The 20,890-nt window shown below is 41.9% G+C and overlaps 1 protein-coding gene across 3 annotated transcripts in view; it reads right to left on the bottom strand.

Moving 5' to 3' along the window:
• Positions 1–261: 261 nt before the first annotated feature.
• PTPN21 (protein tyrosine phosphatase non-receptor type 21) overlaps positions 262–20,890 on the bottom strand; it is an 83,236-nt gene continuing 62,607 nt past the window's right edge. For all 3 annotated transcript variants that reach the window (XM_090033855.1, XM_090033854.1, XM_090033856.1), the window contains 7 exons: positions 19,306–20,759; positions 17,793–17,930; positions 16,019–16,240; positions 13,699–13,827; positions 13,115–13,349; positions 12,463–12,623; positions 262–11,067 (listed from right to left, as the gene is read on the bottom strand). In XM_090033855.1, the coding sequence (XP_089889981.1) occupies positions 10,939–11,067; positions 12,463–12,623; positions 13,115–13,349; positions 13,699–13,827; positions 16,019–16,240; positions 17,793–17,930; positions 19,306–20,759 (2,468 nt within the window). In that variant the 3' untranslated portion in view covers positions 262–10,938. The remainder of the gene's footprint in view (positions 11,068–12,462; positions 12,624–13,114; positions 13,350–13,698; positions 13,828–16,018; positions 16,241–17,792; positions 17,931–19,305; positions 20,760–20,890) is intronic.

Here is a 20,890-nt window from a genome sequence, read left to right on the forward strand (position 1 = left end):
CAATGGATCATCTTGCGCACCCCACTTTGGAGACCACTGCTCTAGAGTAGGAGCTAGAGCCAGTGGCAGTGGAATGAAGGTGCAGAGCAGGAGGCAGGGAGGACTGCCCAGGGCACAGTACTGGCTAGTTACACCTCAGTTTCTGACCAACTCTTTGGAATGCACCCCTGCCATCACAATCTTGAGTTAAGAAGGCTTTTGGAACAAGTGCAATAATTCAGTTCACCAACTGTGCTTTTCAGCAATGTAACAAAATCCAGAATTCCATCAAATATTTATTTCCATGGCAAAAATAGACTATGATATATTCATTTCACATATATTACATATACAGTAATACAAGCTTTTCTGTCTATGAAACACAATTTGTACATAGCTTTACAAACCAATTTCTGTTGTACAGGAATTAAAGATGTATGGATTATACATTTTTACAGTTTTGTTGGCAAGACAGCAAAACAGACACGTTAACCATTAGCTTCACACTAGAAAATAATACTTGAAAATCCATGTGTGCTACTGCTTAAATGAAGGACTGTGTAAATCCCTGCATACTGGCTCAATGAGAAAGAAGCAATGAGGATCAGGTCCTGCATTCCTTTGACACCCAGAACATATTCCCGCAAGGTGCTGAACAGCCTCAATGGCCACCAACTTCAGCAGGAGTTAGGGGATCTCAGCAACTTGCAGGTGTGTAAGTGCTCGGCACTCTTCAGGATCAAGCCATTAAAACTCCCACCGAAAAGGTCCCCCCCAACATCAACAATCAAGAAGATGAGCATTCTGGGTGCAGAAGCGTTTGAGGAAAGGACCTTGTAAAAGGCCAGCATATATACTATCTTGGTTGGAATTCTCCAGGTTAGGAGATGGGACTGGATTGTCTAATGAGTTCCTTTCCATCTAATTTCTAGGATTCTAGAAATTTCATTCACTATGCTGAAAAATCTGCCTCAAAGTATTTTGGTGTCTCCTAACCTTTACTTTAGCACTTCTCAATAGGAAAAGAAAAATTACATCTTATTTCCCTTTATAAGGCTAGCCATCTTCTTAAAAAACAAACAAACAAATAACCCCTGTGCTTCATAAAAGTTTTCATTTGGTAAAATTCTGATTGGTGCATATCTGAAACAAAACAACATGACAGTGGGCACAGTAGCACTGCCAGGCACTAATCGTGTGGTAATGATGCTACGCAGTAGTAACAAGTGACTGAGCAGTAACGTTGGGAAAAAACCATGCAGTGAAGGCACTGCATGGTAATGCCAGTTACTGCACAGTCATTTAGTACTTGCGTAAGTACTAATTGACTACGTAGTAACAACTGCATAACCTGCCGCTTGTGTAGACACAGCTAGTATATACAAAACAAATCTAGCTCTCCACAGTATAGTATTTTATGTCACTGCTTTCATTAGCATGTTTCATTTGATTCCTGACTGCCTTCATAATCTGTAACCAAAGAAAAACATTTAGAGAAAATATACTGGAGGCACGTTTTTCATTGCCCAATGCAGCACCATGTGGAAAACTGTGAAGAATACAGTCAAAGCTCACTTACTGACTTTTTTGAGATGCCCATAAAGAAGTGGATTTTTATACAATAGAGCTCCTTGCTGACTTTAGTAAAAAAAAAATTATAATATGCATTACCCCAACAGAATGAACCAAGTTAGCTGGTCCCAACAAAATCTATTTAGTAAGTTTTGACTGTACAGCCACACCTGCAAAACTTGTTGAAGTTTGTAATTACTGGTTTTTTTTCAATATAGCAATAGAGATGATGTGCACTGTTAAGATCACTATTCTGCATATGCTGCACCAACAAGGCTTCTAAGCACATGATAAAGGCCTGGTTTTTCATCTATCTGTAACTCGGCACAATTCAAGTCATTCATACCTACTGTAAACACTTTAGGGCATCCACAAAGTATATACTTAGACATCTAAACCTAAATTGCACCCATAAGTAAATATGAGCACAAACTGCACTCATGATTAGTTTCCCCTGCAGTTTGCATGTATGAAACTAGAGACGAGTATTTGAAAAAAATGACTGTAATTTGTAAACAGAAATTGAGCTGACAGGTTACACTGAATGAATTTGCAGCTCCACCATCCCCAAGTCTCCAAAACAAAAAAAAAAAGAAGGAAAAAAATAAGAGCTTCTGAACAAGAATATTTGGAGTTTCTAAAAGCACATTTTAAAAAAGAGTAAAAATAGAATCTATGACTAAATGTTCACTTATCCTATCATGCCATGAAAAACATACTAAACAAATCAAACCATTCTAGCTGCTCTAATGCACATAAAAATTGTTCCAATACTTTTCGATTTGCTGTTGGCCGTTCCCCACCACATCCTCTGTCCCGTTCTACACTTCCATGTTCTCACAAAGGGATGCATCTCAAGCTGTGTGTCTGAACTGCTTTTACTTTTAAAATTTCAGCCTGCAAATGTTTTGGTTTCTTTGAGTGACCTGTGTTTAAATGTGAAAGGCGATGTGATTATTTTGGCTCGAAGGATCTGAGCCCAAATTCTTAGCGAGTGCTTTCAATTACCATTGATTTCAGTGTGTACTGGGGGCATGGGCATATGTATACTTGTACAGGTTTCAAAAGGCGAGGGGGACCTGCTGCTTAGGAGCAGCAGTTAGGCTGTAACTAGTACCTGTACATGATTCTGTAGTGATACAAGCAAGTTAAACTGCTCCAACTTTGACCCTAGATGAGCAGTACACCTCCCCCCTCTCTACTTAAGGCCACTACACCTGTATGTTTTTTCCAGATCCTGAGAGCTTCATACATCGTGAGACTGGATTTTGGCTTTGCAGGAGTTTGTAGATGTGGATAGAACTTTACATGTACAGTTGCCTGCAAATTTCAGTTATGCTGCTTGCCTTTTTAAACTGACATCCATCCGTACCACCCATTCACTTGCCCAAGGAGATCTTGGTTTCTAATCTACCTTTTCCATTTTATTTCTATAGGAGGTGTATGGCAGATTCATTAACTTGAGTAGGGAATGCAAAAATTGCTTAATGTCCCCTCTAAAATGGTCTTTTCTACTAACAAGACTTTGAAAAGAAATATGTCTATTCTTTTCTGAAAATCTTAAGAGGCAAATTAAATCTGCTTATTTAGGCTTGAGGGGGTTGTTTGTTTTTTTAGTTTACAATGAAACCATGCTGTAAAACTCCTCTGAGTTCATTAACTTACTTTGTGGCATTGGTCAGGTATGTTTTTAGTCTGAGGCACAATATCACAGATACTCTGTAAGCTATTTATCAGTGCCACAGCTATTAACCCAGATATATATGCATGTAGAGTTACATAGGAGGTCAGAAGCATGAACACTAATTTACCAACAATTCTTCAGTTTAGCCCATCTGCATGATATTTATAACCCTCTTCTACATTTTTTTTTAAATTGCCAATGACACCTTCAAGCTGCATTTGATCAAAAACAAGTTCAAACTCTGCCTTGCCAGGTTCCCTTTAATGAGATGTATTTCTAAAAATTTCTAAAACATTATATACTCAGAGTCATGGGCAAGTATAAATCTTATTCAGCTATCCATAGGGGCAGAAGTTACTGGAGAATCACCACTGTTTCACTGTGCAGGCTGTAGAGAAGCTATGCAGAGGAATGCTGCATATGCAGTGCAGTTGCTCCATGGTGACTCACTCCACAGAACTACAGAGGAGTGATTTTCCAACCCAAAGCCCACTGAAGTTAGTATACTCTTTTCACTGATTTCTAGGTCTTTGGGTTAAGCTCTCAGTGAAAAGCTACTTACTCCATGAACACACAGATCCACTGGCCACCACACTGATGAAGGAGTGTAAAGTCATTAGAATAGTTTCTAAATTTCTGTAATGATTCTTTACTCAAGCTTTAAATAACCATATCAAATTTGATCCCAAAGCAGTAGTTTCTATTTAGCCTGCAACAGACAGTAAACACCAGCTATTTACAGTAAAGACTGTCCATAATTGTCCCTGAGAATGCTATACTATCTTAAAAAGGGCAACATCCAGAGAGTAGTGGTGGACAGGTCTTATTCAACCTGGAGGGACGTGGGCAGTGGGGTTTCCCAGGGCTTGGTCCTCGGGCCCGCACTGTTCAACATCTTCATCAGTGACTTGGACGGGAGGTAAAAAGCACCCTGTTCAAATTCGCAGATGACACTAAGATGTGGGGGGATGTGGGAATGCTGGAAGGGAGGAATAGACTGCAATCGGACCTAGTCAAGTGGGCAGACGAGAACAGGATGGGTTTCAATGCTGACAAGTGCAAGGTGCTGCACCTGGGGAGGAAGAACCAGCACCATACCTACAGGCTGGGGAACTCCCTTCTTGTCAGTACAGAGGCAGAAAAGGATCTTGGAGTCATTATTGATGCCAAAACAAACATGAGCCGGCAGTGTGGGGACACAGTCAGGAAGGCCAACCGCACCTTGTCATCATCTGTATATGCATCTCGAGCAGGTCCAAGGAGGTGATTCCCCCCCCCCCCCCATGCGGCACTGGTCAGGCCACAGCTGGAGTACTGCGTTCAGTTCTGGGCGCTGCACTTCAAGAGGGATGTGGACAACATGGAGAGGGTCCAGAGGAGGGCCACTCGCGTGATCGGGGGGCAGCAGGGCAGGTCCTATGAGGAAAGGCTATGGGACATGAACCTGTTCAGCTTCCACAGGAGACAGCTGAGGAGGGATCTAGTGGCCTGTTACAAACTAGTCGAGGGGACCAGCAGGCACTGGGGGAGTCCCTGTTCCCCCGAGCACTCCCAGGAGTGACAAGAAATAACTGTCACAAGCTGGCAGAGGGGAGATTCAGACTAGAAGACATCAGGAGGCGCAACTTCACTGTCAGGGCAGCTTGGATCTGGAACAAACTTCCAAGAGAAGTGGTGCTGGCTCCTACCCTGGGGGGCTTTAAGAGGAGGCTGGATGAACACCTCCCTGGGGTTGTTTGACCCCCAGTACTTTTTCCTGCCATGGCAGGGGGGTTAGACTTGATGCTCTGCTCAGGTCCCTTCCGACCCAACCAACTATGAAACTATGAAATCTTTTCCCTGTTATTTATTGCAAGATCCTTACTTGAAAGGCTCCCATTATAGTGACCAAGTTTTAACCTTCATTATAGTCATTTCCCAGAATTTCCAAATTAGGAGGGTAGGGAAGAGGCATTGATGAACCCAGACAGGATTGAAGTGGAATTAAGTTTTCAACAAACAGAGCAACTCAGGCTGACACCAGACTTAGACAACAGATTCCCTTACTACACTCAATACTTCATGAAGAAGAACGCAAGGCAACTCTCCATCACTTATACACACAAATACGTCCTTTGAAGGTTCCAAACATTTGAGCACTGAAAACTAAAAACATCTACATTTTTACTTAGCAAAGTAAATTTAGGCAGATTTAAATTGCAGTTTACAGAAGACAACTGAATTTAATTCTTATTGAGAAAGCTCTAGGAAAGAAATTGCTAGTTTCCAATGCTTAGACAGAGCTCATTCAGCAGCTGTTAAAGGTAGGGACATACCTAAATCACAGTGTGCTGCGCAGCGGCTCCTTTAATTTTGCTCTTTTTGCTGCCTGCCCTCTCCCCCTGTCCGGCTGCTGATTGGTTATAGGGCCCCAGCTGCCCCACCACTTACCGCTGATCAGCCAGAAGGCAAAAACCATGGTTTAAAATTTGCTGCAGTATTTTCCTCCTGACCAATCAACATCAAGCTGTGATGCTAGCGGGGCCCTCAGCCAATCAGGAGCAGGAGGCATAAGCCATGGCATATTTAAAATCATGGTTTTTGCCTCCTTTCCAATCAGCAGCAAGTGGTGGGGCTGACAGGACCCCTCCACAAATCAGTGGTGGCATGTGCAGCAAAAAGAGCAAAATTAAAAGGAGCTGCTGCACAGCACAGTTCCACCATGATTTAAGTAGGTCCCTAGTTATAAGTCCCTAGTTATCAGACTTTCAACTTCAGTCTGAGGACATACATTAAGTACAGTTTGTTCTTACAGGATCTACAAAAATTGGGTCTAGGAGACCTGCTTCTGAGAGGCAGTGGCCACCCACAACTTTACTTGAATTGAATGGGGCACATATAAATGTCCCAACCAGTCAGAAATTAGGCCCGTCATGGTTAAAGAATACACATCTGTGGCTGCTTAAAAATACAATCTCTTCCAACAGAAGGGACACATTTACATTTTTTCTCCTGACATACATCTTGCGATATGGTGGTGTAATTAGCAAGTTTTGCATCCCAGGAAAAAGTGTGCCAGAGAGCAGCTGGGTTAGGATTGTCACAGTCTTACCTGTCCATGGACTCAGAATCACCTGCTGCTGCCATAGCAGTTTGCCCATCATTTGTTGTTGCTACCGCTGCTAAAAACAGCAGTCTGGTATCCCTGCACCCAGCTTCTGCTACTGCAGCAGTGGCTTGGGGCTGCTGATGCACTGCAGACTCCCCAAGGGAGCTATTACAAAACCAGGATAACAGGTGCCTGCTACTTGGTCTCAAAATTTACTACCAGGAAAACACAACCAATACGTATTGGCTAGCCCTTGAACAGGGATTTTCATATCTCACTCTCAAAGCACTTTACACAGGTAAGCAAGCATCACCGTCTGCTCTCTCCTGTGCCCTCTTTACATTGGCACCCAGGTTGGTGCCTCACTCACCCAACCTTAGATACACTACTGCTATACTATACCACAAATTTAAGTATAAATCCTCATGCTTGTTTTACTACCTCAGAGCAGACACTCTGCAGAGGTAACTACTGCTGCTAACGACTCTCAGGCTTATCTATTTGACTGTTTAAAATTACGTCCTTTATAATTTAAAACAAACCAGGTAAAAATAATGGATGAGGACGATGGTCCAAAATTCAGAAGGAAAACAGTACAAATCAGGTTCTACTGTGTGATTTCCTATCTGAAAATGTAAAAGATCTTGGAGGTTTCATTTATGAATTATGATATCAATCTGGCAATGCCTTCAAGACAGAGGGTACAATCTAGAGACCCAACAATTCTGACAAACAACAAATAAGACAAATGGGTGTATCTGTAGGTTTGCATGTATTTAGGCTGGCTATTGTCTGGGCTAAGGCATTATTCCTTCCAGGCTTGACGAGCTGTTTTCTTAGGTCTGAACTTCTTTACTGTCCGAGCCCCCAAGGTTTGGAATAGACTGCCACCAGAGGTGATTCAAGCACCCACTTTGAACGCCTTCAAGACATATTTGGATGCTTATCTTGCTGGGATCATATGTTCCCCGCTGACTTCCCGCCCCTGGGGCAGGGGGCTGGACTCGATGATCCTCCAGAGTCCCTTCCAGCCCAAACGTCTATGAAATCTATGAAGTCTGCAGTTACAGGAAGAGTGTTTTTGTTTTGTTTTTTTTAATCTGATATGCTCAATCTCATTTTGCTGAGGAAAGAACTTCTTTACTGTCCGAGCCCCCAGGGTTTGGAATAGACTGCTGCTGGAGGTGGTTCAAGCACCCACTTTGAATGCTTTGAAGAGATATTTGGATGTTTATCTTGCTGGGATCATATGATCCCTGCTGACTTCCTGTCCCTCGGGCAGGGGGCTGGACTCGATGATCTTCCGAGGTCCCTTCTAGGCCTAACGTCTATGAATCTATGAATTTTTATGAAGGTCAGTATGAATGAGAAGGTTCAAAAGGGTGCTGAGAACTGTAAAAGGATATTGCAACCTACCCCAACGTAACGTATTTGTTATGGAAGTGTTATGTTAACATGGTGTCATTTGGACTCTGTGTTTATCTTTTTTGAGATCAGATTATTATAGAGGAAAATAAAGCAACCCTTGCATTTCTTCTTAAGATTAGCAGATGCCATTTTTTTTCTTGTTTCAAAGGAGGTATTTAATCATTCAAACTATTTTTAATCTTAAATCTTCCTCATGGCCAAAAACAAGGAGGTATCACAATCTCAGTAGTAACAGAAATGAGCAAAAAATATCAATCCTAATCTTTCTGCTGAGTAGGTATGATGGGGGGTGCAATTTGTTGTTCTATTTGTCTATTAACTGGTTTTGAAAAGGTTTGGGCTTGAGTTTACCAGACAAGAGCAAACACTACAAAATGGTTAGCTCTTGAACAGGGTTGTTCATCCCCCCCACCCAAGCCCTCACAAAGGTATATAAGCATCATTATCTGTCTTCTCCAAATAGAAGAAGTGGGGCACAGAGTGGTGCTGTGATCCAAACAAAGACACAATGGGTGTGTTTACACATGAGGTTTACTGCAGAGCTGACTAATTAACTCTAAAGCAGGGTTTTCAACCTTTTATAACAAGTGTACCCCCGGCAGCTCCCTTTTAAATAAGTGTACCCGGGGGGAGGCATGGCAAGTGTGGGGCAACCACAGTGACTGCTGCTGCAGCAGTGACCGCTGTACCACCCCTGGGAGGAATGAGCGAGCCGAGCTTGTGGAACAAGAGCCTGGGCCCCTCCCCCCACCCAGCACCTCCCCGTCTCCCTTTCCACTGTGAGCAGCTGGCACTTATGGCCCCCAGCTGCCTGCGGGCAGCACTGCGCGCACCTGCCTGCCCGGACATGTGGGGCACAGCAGCTCCGGCACACACGGGGCAATGCTGGACATGGAGCAAGGTGGGGTAGCCAAATGCAGAGCGGTGGCTGCACTGCGTGCAAGCTTCCCCTGCCCCCTGCGTCCGGCCAGGTGGGTGGCACTTGCACAGCAGTGCGGATGGTGTATGGCAGCTCTCCATCCCCATCTGCCTACACATATCCCTTAGGGCTTTCTCAAATACCCCCAGGGGCACACATACCTCCAGTTGACAACCCCTGCTCTACAGTAAATATTTCAGCATCTATATGTGGGCCCCTATTAGGGCGCAGGAAACTAATAAACTCCTCAGCAGGGTAATATTTGTAAATACAAGTTTTTTCAGAGTTTTTTCATGCGCAGTGGCGCATATGTAGATGCTGCTCTGGCTGGCTGGGGTGCGAGGGTGCTTCAGTGTAAGGGCTGCCTGACAGTTAGCTCTGCAATAAAGTAATCTCGTGCCCCAGCCAGCCTCTCCACAGCACACTGAGCCCAGGGGAGCAGCCCCAGGCTAGCAGGCTGACCCCCGGGCTCCCCAGCAACCTAGAGCTGCTCTGACTGGGCTCCATGCGCTACGCATGAATAAGCCTTGGAGCTGATTGCTCCAGAGTTAATTGCTTCTGGACACACATTTAAATAGCACATCTGAGAGCAAAAAACTCTGAAGCAATAAGCTCCAGCATTTATTCATGTGCACTAACTGCATGTGTGCATGCCCACTGTGAGCAATGGACAGAACAGGAAATAGAACTGGAAATCAGGATTTGGGTCTGTGCCCTTGACTCTTGCTGCCTCCACATCACCTAAGAATTCATTAAAATATCCACATCTCCAATGTTATCAAGTGTAGTTTCTCCATGTCTCTGGCATTTTCAAACAGCCAAGAACACCCTCAACACAACCATGCGATACAATGTTAGCAATACCTTTCTGCTGACTGACATAAGAATTCTATTGTAACTGATGATGTTTTTAAGCTTCTCTTGATTGTGAGTGTAAAAACTAAAACTTGCACTAACTGTGTAACCAACAATCACAGCTATCACACTTGTATCATCACATTGCACATACTCATTTCCAATTCACCACTATGCAAGTCCCTACTTTAATTTCTGTTCACTCACTTCATCCTCTTAAAGGGTCTAAAACAACTTTCAGCTAGGTTAGTAATGGTACATTATTAAAGAAGATATGATTACAGTTCACATGTATATAAATAATGCAACAAAAAGTGCGTAAAACATAATTTGCATCCACTTCGATTTCAACCAGTAAAATCAAACTGTCCTCTAAATATATGAATAATACTGAATATATATTTCCTCTTGTCCATTAACAAGAGCAATAGCATTCTCTTGCTCATTTTTATCTAAATCCCTGCAATCATAATCATCTTCCCCATACTTAACTAAAAACTCTAAGTAAACATCTCTTCCTTACCTGTTAAGTTACCTAGAAATCTGTAGGTAACAATGTCTCCCACCTGCCTATTATATTACCTAGCATTCTGCAGATAACAAAACCTTTTCCAATTTTATCACCTACAGAACTCCGTAGATGCCAACATTTCCCTCTTGGACTTCTCTTTTTGTACAAATTCTGAAAAGATAAATTTGAGTGTGTCTTCATTTGTCCTTGACTCTGAACAAATTGTGCTGTTCATACACAAATAGCTTTTTGAAAATAAAAAATTAAATTTCCTGAATACAAAAATAATTGTCCTAACTGCCAACTTTAGGTTTCTAGCAGCTGCTGGTTCTGCTAAGAGAACCAAAAGAAACCAAAAGTTTATTTTAAAAAATATATTAGCATTGTTTTCCATACAAAACTGAAAGTAGATCAAGACCATTTAAGACCTTGGCATTTCAGGAGGATGAGCTTGCCCCCGCAATATAAATCTACAGATTTTATATTTTTCACTCTCAGAGTTGAGGTTAGAAAAAAAGCAATTTGGACTAAAAAACAATGAATTATTTCCAAAATTACCCAGTGTACTTTCAGTAAAACAGACTGCCAATATGCCTACAGTAACATACTCACAACTTGTGCAAGTACTGCACATCAGCAGACGAAAGCACGACTGCTTTATGTTAGATCCATCACTCTTTTAGCTGCAGTTAAACACAGGAAGATGCGTTAGTCCAGTCTATACCTTGCTTTGCAAAGACTGATACGTTGCACTTGCACTTAACATCCCCATACCATGACAAAAAGGTAACTCTGTATGGGTCGTCCATTGAGGAAAACACCGGATAGAAAAACTGCCTGGACAATTACATTTCCTCTCGTAAACTCTCAAGATGAATGTGCCCCACAGAAAATGGTGGAGGTTATATAAGCCTAGAACTTTTGAGGAACTGAATGAGAACTCCATAGACAAAAGTATACTGAGCGAGAGTCTGCACCACCATCATCCTCTGCTGCCGCAACATGTCTAGCACTCTTGGGACATCCAGAATCTAGAGAGACAAAAAAAATCAGCTGTTATAAACACTGGTCAAAAAAGAACACGGTTTGGACTTTCCAATCCAATATATATATCCCTTTCCCGCTTAAATAAATGCTGTACATGCACACCTGCACCTGCACAGATCTAATGATCACAGTTATGGAGCAGTCAGCCACTCTGGGCATTTTTACACATGCTCTGGCAGGCACAGGGGTGGGGCACTTTAATTAGCAAGCGCTTTTAATTAAAAGCACCTGAGAGTCACGTGCATCAGCATCCCCAGTGCTGAAAAATGGCAGCAGGTGCTTTGAATTAAAGCTCAACATATGAGCTTCAGTTTAAAGCGCCCCACTACTATTTTTCAGTGCAGAGATGCTAATACATGTGATGCCAGGGTCTGCCGAGCACGTTTTATTTCTGTGCTCCAACATGCTGGATTTCCACCGTGTCAGAGTTGGCTCCCTGCACATGTATAGGAGACCTCTAACCTCACAGCTCTGACAAATTCTATGTGAACTTGATCAAGGCATTTAAATTCTCTCTTCCATTTTCCCTAATTGTCAAAAGGACATGAGATTAACCTGCTCATTTCGCAGGGATGCCGTGGGTCCATCTGATTTAATGTTTGTCAGTTAGTTTGAATATACAAAGCACGTTGAATGTTCTATGGCTCAAGCTCATGATCATAGCTTAATTTCAGTATCAACTCTCTTAAATGAAAAAGCTAACAACAACCATAATAATCTTTAGCTATTCATCCTGCTCATCTACTTAACAGGGGTGTGCAAATAGTGATACACCAAAAATGAAGGCAAATGAAGTACTGGGCTATAAAACGTCTCTTCTAACATTAAAGTAAAAAAATCAATTATAAAACAAAACTTGCAGATCCAGGAGCTGATGCTGATCACTATCAGTTCTCACCAACGGCACACAGCCTTACACAGAAGTTGTTCAGTACTCTGCAGGATCCATGTCTCAAATCAACAGGCACATTTCAATGCATAACTTCTATATGGGCAAACATATTCAAGAACAGTCAGTGGCAACCTCTTCAGCAGGCAGGACAAAAAATTAGTCCCACGCCCTCTTTGAGTGCCACTCCAATCCTCTTGATCTGCTGCTCGTCTTTTTGCTTCCTGCCCTGCCTGCTACTGCGCTGCCCCTCCTCTCCTCAGTCTGTAGTGCACCATATGCAGAGGCTGCCCATGCCACTTGTGGCATGGGTGCTGCAGATTGGCAAACCCTATTCTAGAATAGTACTAGCAGTGGCAAGAGGTTTCACACTGCAGCAATAAATATTTTCCAAAGGCAACATCATCAAGGTCCAGGTGATCAGGCAACAATACATACTAGCTGTGTACTCCACTAAAGCTTTTATTTTAAAACATGAAAAAAAAATAACCTCATTGTGTTCCAAACAGGCAATCATGATCTCTGACAATATGACAACTCCAGTTCTTCCTACGCCTGCGCTGCAATGCACCAGTAGAGGAGGGTTAGGGTTTTTAGGATCCACTGTGCTGTTTGTATGGCGCCGCACTGACTGTATCTCTTCTAAGTATGCTGTTGGTTCCAATAGAAAAAAAAAGACATATAGATGCATACTCCACCATGTTATTCTCTAATGAAAGTTGCAACAGTCAATTGTCATATGGCATTAAATGCTATTCCTGCTAACAATGTTTCAATAAGTAAATTAATATCCCATTCAAAGCAATAGGAAGTTGCAAAGATTATTATCTCTTTACTTGGTGTTTTGTGCCTGGGAAGCATTTTCCTGGCAAGGTGGCCTATGACCTGAGCTTCTGTTGCTGGCAAACATGAATGGCATGCAATGTAATTATATTTTGATTTATAGGGATTTTAATAAATAAACTGCATCATCTTAGAGGCAGAAATAGAACTTTAATAAATGGACAAATATATTCCTGCCAAAAATACCAATCCAGCCTCCATCACTAGTGTGAAAAAAACTCTTATATCAGGATGTTTCAAGGTCCTATACTGAAGCCATATTAGGTGGTTTTGTTGCAGAGGGGATTAATACAACTTACAAAGAAATCCCTTTATATCCTCTGGGCAGCCATGCTCTGGCCAGTCGGTGTACTGAAGGTGCCACACTGTTCTCTCCTGCCCCGTGAGAAGGTGTTTGATCTTCAAGCCTGTAGTTGCATAGCAGCCTGAGTCTGTACGGAATCGTGTGGTAATCTTAAATCTCCCATATGTGACAGTGTTGTGTCTTGACCCAAGTCGTGGCCAGTACCTAAAACACTTTTCTCTCCCAGCCTCCTTGAAAACAAGGTTTTGTAAATATCAGGTGTGAAAATATACAAAACTGACAGTGTTGTACCAATTCCAGCATTTCCATCCTACTATGTACTCCTAAAGGCTTCTTCACAAGCTTAACTAGTCATCAGTTCATGAAGAAGCCAATACTAAGGCCTGCTCTATGTAATCCAGGACTTTCCAATAGCGTTATGCCAATAAATCTGTCGAGTGGAGGCAAGCCACACCTATCCCCCTTGAAAGAATCCTTTTTGCCACTGTAACTGTCATCACTAGACTTTTTGCCCCAACCAACTTTATCATACCAACAGAAGTTTCTAGTGTAGACTTGGCCTCAACAGCAAGTACCTACCTCTTCTCCTGTCACCATTGCAATAATGGCAACCCCTTGTTCCCACACCATCTGCCAGAAATCCTGACATGTACTCTGCAAAGGGCCTTGTGTAGCAATATAATCCCACTCAATGCCCCCAACGGAAACCTGTTAAAAAAGGAGAAAAAAAATGAGGAATCTGTGAGGTTATAAGGAACATGCTCTGTGAAAGTGTAGAAGTTGAAAGAAAATAGTAAAAATAAAGGACTGAAGGTAGGTATTCCAAGTCATGTAATCCTTCCTGGTTCACTCCCTACCATTACCACCACAACAACTATAAACAGGTTGAAGGAAATAGGTATATTTAGTTTAGAGAAAAGGAGATTAAGGCAAGACATGACCACAATTTTCAATAATCTGAAAGCTGCTAAAAAAGAGAGGAAGAACAAACTGAAGGGAATGGGATTAAACTACAGCAAAAACAGATTTTGATTAAATCTCAGGGAGAAAAAAACTTCCTGGAGCACATGACCTCTGAGGTCCCTTTCAAGCCTCTAATTCTCTCTTATTTTAAACATATATACAAAAGAAAAATACAATTAAGGAGATGTATTTTAAATACACAATATATACTATAACTGAGGGAAAAAAATAATGTGTCCTACTGGGGAAACTGTATGCATTTAGAAGAACTTGGTTTTAGAGAAGTATTCTAGCTATCATGTGGGTAGTGCCATTTTTACAGAATTAAGGAGAGTGTTCCTTGGTCAGTGAATGAAGGTTTTCCCTTCAGATTTCTAAGTTGATTCAGGAAAGCCAAAAGGACCTATTTTCAGGTTCTGTTTTCACATACACCAACTATTTGGTTGGTATTATGCCAAATCCCACTAAAAACATATAACTGCCTACCAGTACCTAAGAGACCTTAACTTTCTTCAAAAGCCTCAAATGATTTGAAGTTATATCCTGGAAAAGGGCAAGAGCCCTGAAAATACATTGAAATTCACTTCAGAAAGTTTCCTTATAAGGTTTAAGAAAAGGGGCACATAGCCAGGGGTGATGGTGGAAGATAAGTGAAGAACAGCTTCCTATCCAACTCCATTTCCTTCCTGTAGCCATCCAAAAAAAGCTCTGGCACAGAGCGGGCACTGCCACTTTAAAAGTCTGGTCCACAGAAGCAGAAGGAATAACAGTGCACTTAATTTTAAGTTATTTAGGTTTAAAAGTGGCACATACCTATAGACACACACACAGTTTTATATATAAAATTTGCTTAAAATGGAGACAAGACTCATATACACAGTCCTTTAAGAAATGATCCAGTACATTTTCACAGAATCACAGAAGTAGGGTTGGAAGGGACCTTGTAGATCTTCAAGTCCAACCTCCTGTCTGGGCAGGAGAAAAAACTGCGCTCAAATGATCCCAAGTTAGGTAGGCATCAAGCCTCCTCTTAAAGACCCCCAGGGTAGGAGCCATGGCCACTTCCCTTGGAAGTTGGTTCCAGCTCCTAGCCACCCTACCTGTGAAGTAGTTCTTACAGATGTCTAATCTAAACCTACTCTCCAACAACTTGTGGCTGTTATTCTTTGTTATGGTGCTAGGGGAAACAAGGTCTCTCCCAAACCCTTCTGGTCCCCCCTAGTGAGTTTATAGATGGTCACCAGGTCCCCCCTCAGCCTTCTCTTGTGAAGGCTGAACAGGTTCAGGTCCCGCAGTCTCTCACTGTAGGGTCTGCACTGTTGTCCCCGGATCATGCGGATGCCCTTCTCTGGACCCTCGATGTTGTCCACATCCCTGCTGAAGTGGGGCGCACAGAACTATATGCAGTACTCCAGCTGCGGCCTGACCAGTGTTGCGTAGAGAGGGAGGATCACCCCCTTGGACCTGCTTGAGATGCACCTGTGGATGCACAACAATGTCCGGTTAGCCCTGCCAACCGTGACCTCGCATTGTTGGCCCATGTTCATCTTGGAGTCAATAATGACTCCAAGATCCTTTTCTGCCTCCATGCTCTCAAGAAGGGAGTTTCCCATCTTATAAGTGTGCTGCTGGTTTTGAGGGTTATTACAGATTTTTCCACAACTTTAAGGTACAAACTTGCCTCCCATTAGCACAAAAAGAAAAAAGTGATGGAATAAATGCCATACAGCAGATGTCTCCAGTACCTGATCCTGAATTCTTTCCAGCTGTCCAAGAAAAACACCTCTTCCCCAAAAAGTCAACATTAGCATGAAAAGGAAAAAGAGAACAGACAAGATATTAACTGCCCCCCCAGCCACCATATTTTTTCTTCAATCTAAATATTTCTAAGTACAGAACCAACTGACAAACATTTCTTCAGCTGTACTTTTCTTACCTTAATGTGAGATGCATTGATGTAACCTGTGTTATTTTCTTTGGTTGGGACCAGCTCCACTCTGGTATCATCATAGGGAAGGACATCCTGGAACCTGTTTCTCTCAGCATTTTCAGGGAGCCGGGCTATTGAACACTCACCATCAGTGAGCCTTTTCTTTTGAATCCGCTCATATTCTGTAAACACCATGCCCTGCTCTAATCGTTGTTCAAGAATTTTACACTACAAGACAGAAGAAGAAAGCATACAAAGTTTCAGCCCAATTCAGTTTTACTAGTAACAATGCAGTGAAAATAATTTAATATAAATAAAATGCACAGATTTTTCTCATTTCTAATTTTTGTAATTACTTCCCAGATATCCCTGTTTGTATAGCACGTCACAGTAAACCTGGAGTGGCAAATTCTGAAGTCCTTAACCAGGCAAATCTTTAGGCAGTGGGAGTTCTGCTGAAGTGGGAGCTGACTCAGAACTTCAAGCTATGGCAGTTAGACACAGAGATGGTAAATAACATTCAAAAATGATTTTTTAATTTCTGTAGAGATAACACAGTCAGACATGGAACCAGTTTTGCTAGACAAGGTAATTACGGCATTTCCCCAGATTTGGATGAAGATGTTTAGAAACTTTTCTGCTCGGTTTAGCAGGTTGGACTGGGTATTTTGACTTGATGGAAGTCCAATTTATTTTTTCAAAACCAAATACTTTCTAAATCATGAGAGACTTCTGGTATTTCTGTTTGGCAAAAATAATTAAATGAATAAGACAGAGATTTAAGCCAATAAACTACTTCTGTTGTCACAAGCAGCCAGACTCATGTTAACATCTGAATGTCCATGTAGCTATCAGACAAGTCAGGAATTTTGTTGCAAACAGATGCCATTACCACATGCTACAGGAAAAAGCACTAAATCTCTACTGACAATGTCTATACTAAAACACTCCAGAGCAGCAGCCTCTTCCACTTTTTTTTTTTGCCAAGATTTCTAGCACAGAATGGACAAGAAAGGGCACCGTATCACAAAGCTGAGCATGAAAGACTTTGAACAAACATAAAGTAAACTTGATATTCTAAGAACCTTTGAAATCCTGTGAAACTGGACCTTCTTTCTTCTTTCTATTACATGTGCCTGAACTATTTTGTCTATCTCCTATTTAGACTGCAAACTTCTTCAGCCAGGAACGTTCAATTTATAGAGCATCAAGCACAAGTACACTCAGTGCTAGAACAGTGGCAACATTTTTAAAGCTTTAAGTATTTACCTCATCAACAGCCCCATTCTTTGAGGGCAGCGTTAGAAAACTGCTCCCTTATCCTGATGGATCTTTTGCACAGTCCTATTCTATTTAACATGTATTTCAGATGAGGCTGCTTAACAAGGAAATGAGGTGATGTGCACACAGAGGGCACACATCTCTGAAACCTCTGAAGGGTTCAGTGAAGACTCTCTGTTTTCCCAGCTGTTTGGTTCCAACTTAAAAAACTATAAATATTATATACTGCCCACTTGCCCAAGGACTGGGGCTAAGGCAAATTACACAAATCTAAGGAAAATAAGGAGTTATAAACTTGTATACAACTCCCATCCTTAGTCTTCTTAGGTACTTTTACCAAGAGCCCGTCAGGAATTACAAGTCTCATTCACCAATTACCCTCTACATCTGACTCAATTTAAAACTAAGATGTTCTAGCAGTTAGCCTTTGCTAATGTATTTCATTTTTAAGATTCTAGTCCTAAGGAGAAAGCAAATATTCCAGAAAATTGAGACATACCCTTTCATCATTTGTTGCTCTAGTAGACTCTTCCTTACCCTCATCTGGCAGAGGCATTCGAGACAAGGTTAGTCCATTTAGGGCAGCTAGCTTTAGGGGCCCTATTTTTCTTGCATCGGTTTTGTTTTTTTTCATTCCCTGCCAGAAAAAAAATAAAGTTATACCCTCTAGAAAACACTGGACAAATAACAAAGCAAACTTAGGAGGGGTTCAGCTTTTGGAACAGAGGACTACCCTTGTTATTATCTTTGAAAGCCAGCGTGGTAAAAGATTCTGGTGGTAGAACCACATTCTTTCACAGGACCCGACACCAGTCTGTCTTCATTCCAGACAAGTTACTGAAACTTCACAAGAATGGGAAATATTGTTCTCTACAGGTTAGGTCCTAGGGCAAGGAGCAGTTTGGAGAGACTGACATTCTTAAACAGAATTAGACTCTCCAACAGTTCAGAATAAAACACAAAAATACCACATATACAATCAGTTTCATCTGTATTAGACAACATTGTTTGTGGACCCAATTTTCAGAAATGATCTCAATTTTGTAGGTGTATTTTACCTTATCTAGGTGTGTCTAAGCATTTCACTGAACCTACAAATCAGGTATTTAAGGTATCACAGTAGTAAAAAGTGTGCCTTCAATGAACTGCAGATACTAAATCATGGGCACAGAATTAGAGGCTGAAATGAAGTGCCTTGGAAATCATTCCTTACAGCAGCACCTAAAATGTGCTAGGCACTGTACAAACACACAGAAAGACAAAGCCCCTGCCCTAAGGAATTGCAAAATATACCAAAGAAGTAAAGCCAGAGAGGATCATGAATGACTTCGCACAGTTGTGCACAAACATATAAAATTTTGTAAAGCAGAAGTTGTGGAAGAGATGGGTAGCTTGCTTGACCAGGAGAAATTGAATTTGTAAGACACAGAATGGTTAGAAGGCGAGACAAAAGGGGAGAGGGAACCTGAGGAGGAAAGAAAAGAAAAAATGGAGGAAGTGAATAGAAAGAAGGGTGAAGGAAAAGGACATGGGAAAGAATGAGGGAAAAGGAGATGGTACATCTAGTGCTTCATGACGTTATGTTAAGTGGGGGAGGGAGAAGAGTCTAGAAAATACACATGACCACTCAAGTCCTGTGGTTCAACTCAGAGAATGGGTCTAATGCTGTCAGAAAGCTGCTAGTGGAGAGGAGGAAACTACTCCTGTTCCAGCCGGAAGGGGCATCAGAAGCTAGCTCCTCATGGATCTGAGATTGATCAAACAGGAAGTGGGAGGACCAGATGAATGGGTGAAACAGTGACAGAAAATAGAGGGGAAAAGAGGTACAGAAGGGAAGAAAGGAGAGAAAACAAGAAAATAAAAATGGGGGGTGGACATTTGTTGGTACATTTCAAAACTCTTGAGAGGTGTATTTTTAAAACCCATCAGACATGTTCTATCTACCAGCATGAGCCCTGGAAAAAAACAAAACAAAACAAAATAAAACAAAACAAAAAGAAATATCTACTTACACCTAAAGGTGGAAGACCTTCCACAATATTCTTCTTCCCAGACAGAAGATCAGACACAGGTCTCTTCTTCACAGAGTCCTTTCTAACTCTGTACCTTCCTGAAGTTGTAAGGTCAGATTCTGACATAGATGGAGTCAGCAAACCTTCACCTCTTCTCTGCACCTGTGACTCAGCTAGTAAATGGACTGGGCTCATATCTTTCATCCTCTTTTCTGGCTCTGTAATATGTAACTTAGGTTCAAGGATATGCAAAGGGCCAGCAGGTGAAGCAACAGAACTGTAAGGATAACTTAAAAGAGACTCAGAAGGATGACCACCCATGATACCAGAAAGCTGGGCTTGGCCTTCAGAGAGAGGAGACAAACTTGTATGAGCTTTTTCTTCTTCAAATTCCTCCTCCTCCTCACTGCTGTGAATCAGCATAGTTGCATCTGAAAGAGACTTTTTATGACCACAGTTCATGCCTTCTTCTTGCTCCTCATTTTCTTCTTGCTTTGTCCTTTCCATTAGAACACTGGGCTGTGACCCTCTTGGAAGGGCCACATCTGCTGCTGATGCTGACATGGTTCTCTCCTTAATTCTGACTCCTTCAAAGCTGTGGACCAGCCCTGCTATTTCAATACTATTTCTTTTCTGTAACTGAGCATGGCGCGCTGATGTTAAGGGTTCACTCACTTCCTGAAGAGAATGTGCAACAGGCAGACTGTCTTCCTGAAATGTCTGGACAGAATGGTGGACTCGTCTTGTGATGAGATCTGGATTGCTGCTGCTTATATAAAGGTGTCGGGAAAGGTCTGGAGTACTGTTTGCAGGTCTTGGGTAGGGGTAAGGAGGAGGCGGTCGATAGACCTGAGTCTTCATGATATTTGGTGCTGGATAATCCTGAGCCTGAAGCTGCACATTTGTCAACTCCGGCACACTGACTGCTCCAACAACTGGTCGCTTTTCAGCAGGATATGGGTATGGAGACTGGCTATGAAAACTGTAATTCAGGTTAAACGGATAGTGATTAGATTGAGGTGAAGTGAAGTGAGCATGTTCTCGGATTTCAGGTTGGCTGTAAACCAGGGCATCAGGTCTACTGTAAGCATATGAATTGCTGATGTTAAGATTTCTCATTGAATGACTCTGCTTATCCGTGTGTATCATTCCCCTGTTAAGCTGTCTCATCACAGTTTCATAATCTGGGGTAGGCCGATAAGAAGGTGGTATTAGTGCACTATGTCGATGTGATGGGACATAATCAGGTCTCAGGACATCACTTCCAGTAATACTTGGGTTAGAGGACATGGGAGATGGCTGCAAGTAGTGCTGTGGGTTATTCAAAGAGTTTGTGCTGTGCGCACTGTAGACACTACCATTGCGGATTCTACCATTGTAGTCATGTGGAGCTCTATCCAAGCTAGTCTGAGAGTGGTAGTAGTATCCGTTCTGATTGTTCACAAAGAGGTTATCTGAAAAGAAAGCGTTTAAACAAACTCTACCGTTAGGTCCAAACATAAAGAAGGAACTTCTACGAGACATCTTGAATCAGATATTGGTATTTTCAAAAACTTTCTCCCATCATGACATGGGTTTAAAAATA

Source organism: Crocodylus siamensis, chromosome 2 (genome assembly GCF_052110815.1).
Source record: "Crocodylus siamensis isolate JL-2025a chromosome 2, ASM5211081v1, whole genome shotgun sequence".
Taxonomy (NCBI): domain Eukaryota; kingdom Metazoa; phylum Chordata; order Crocodylia; family Crocodylidae; genus Crocodylus; species Crocodylus siamensis.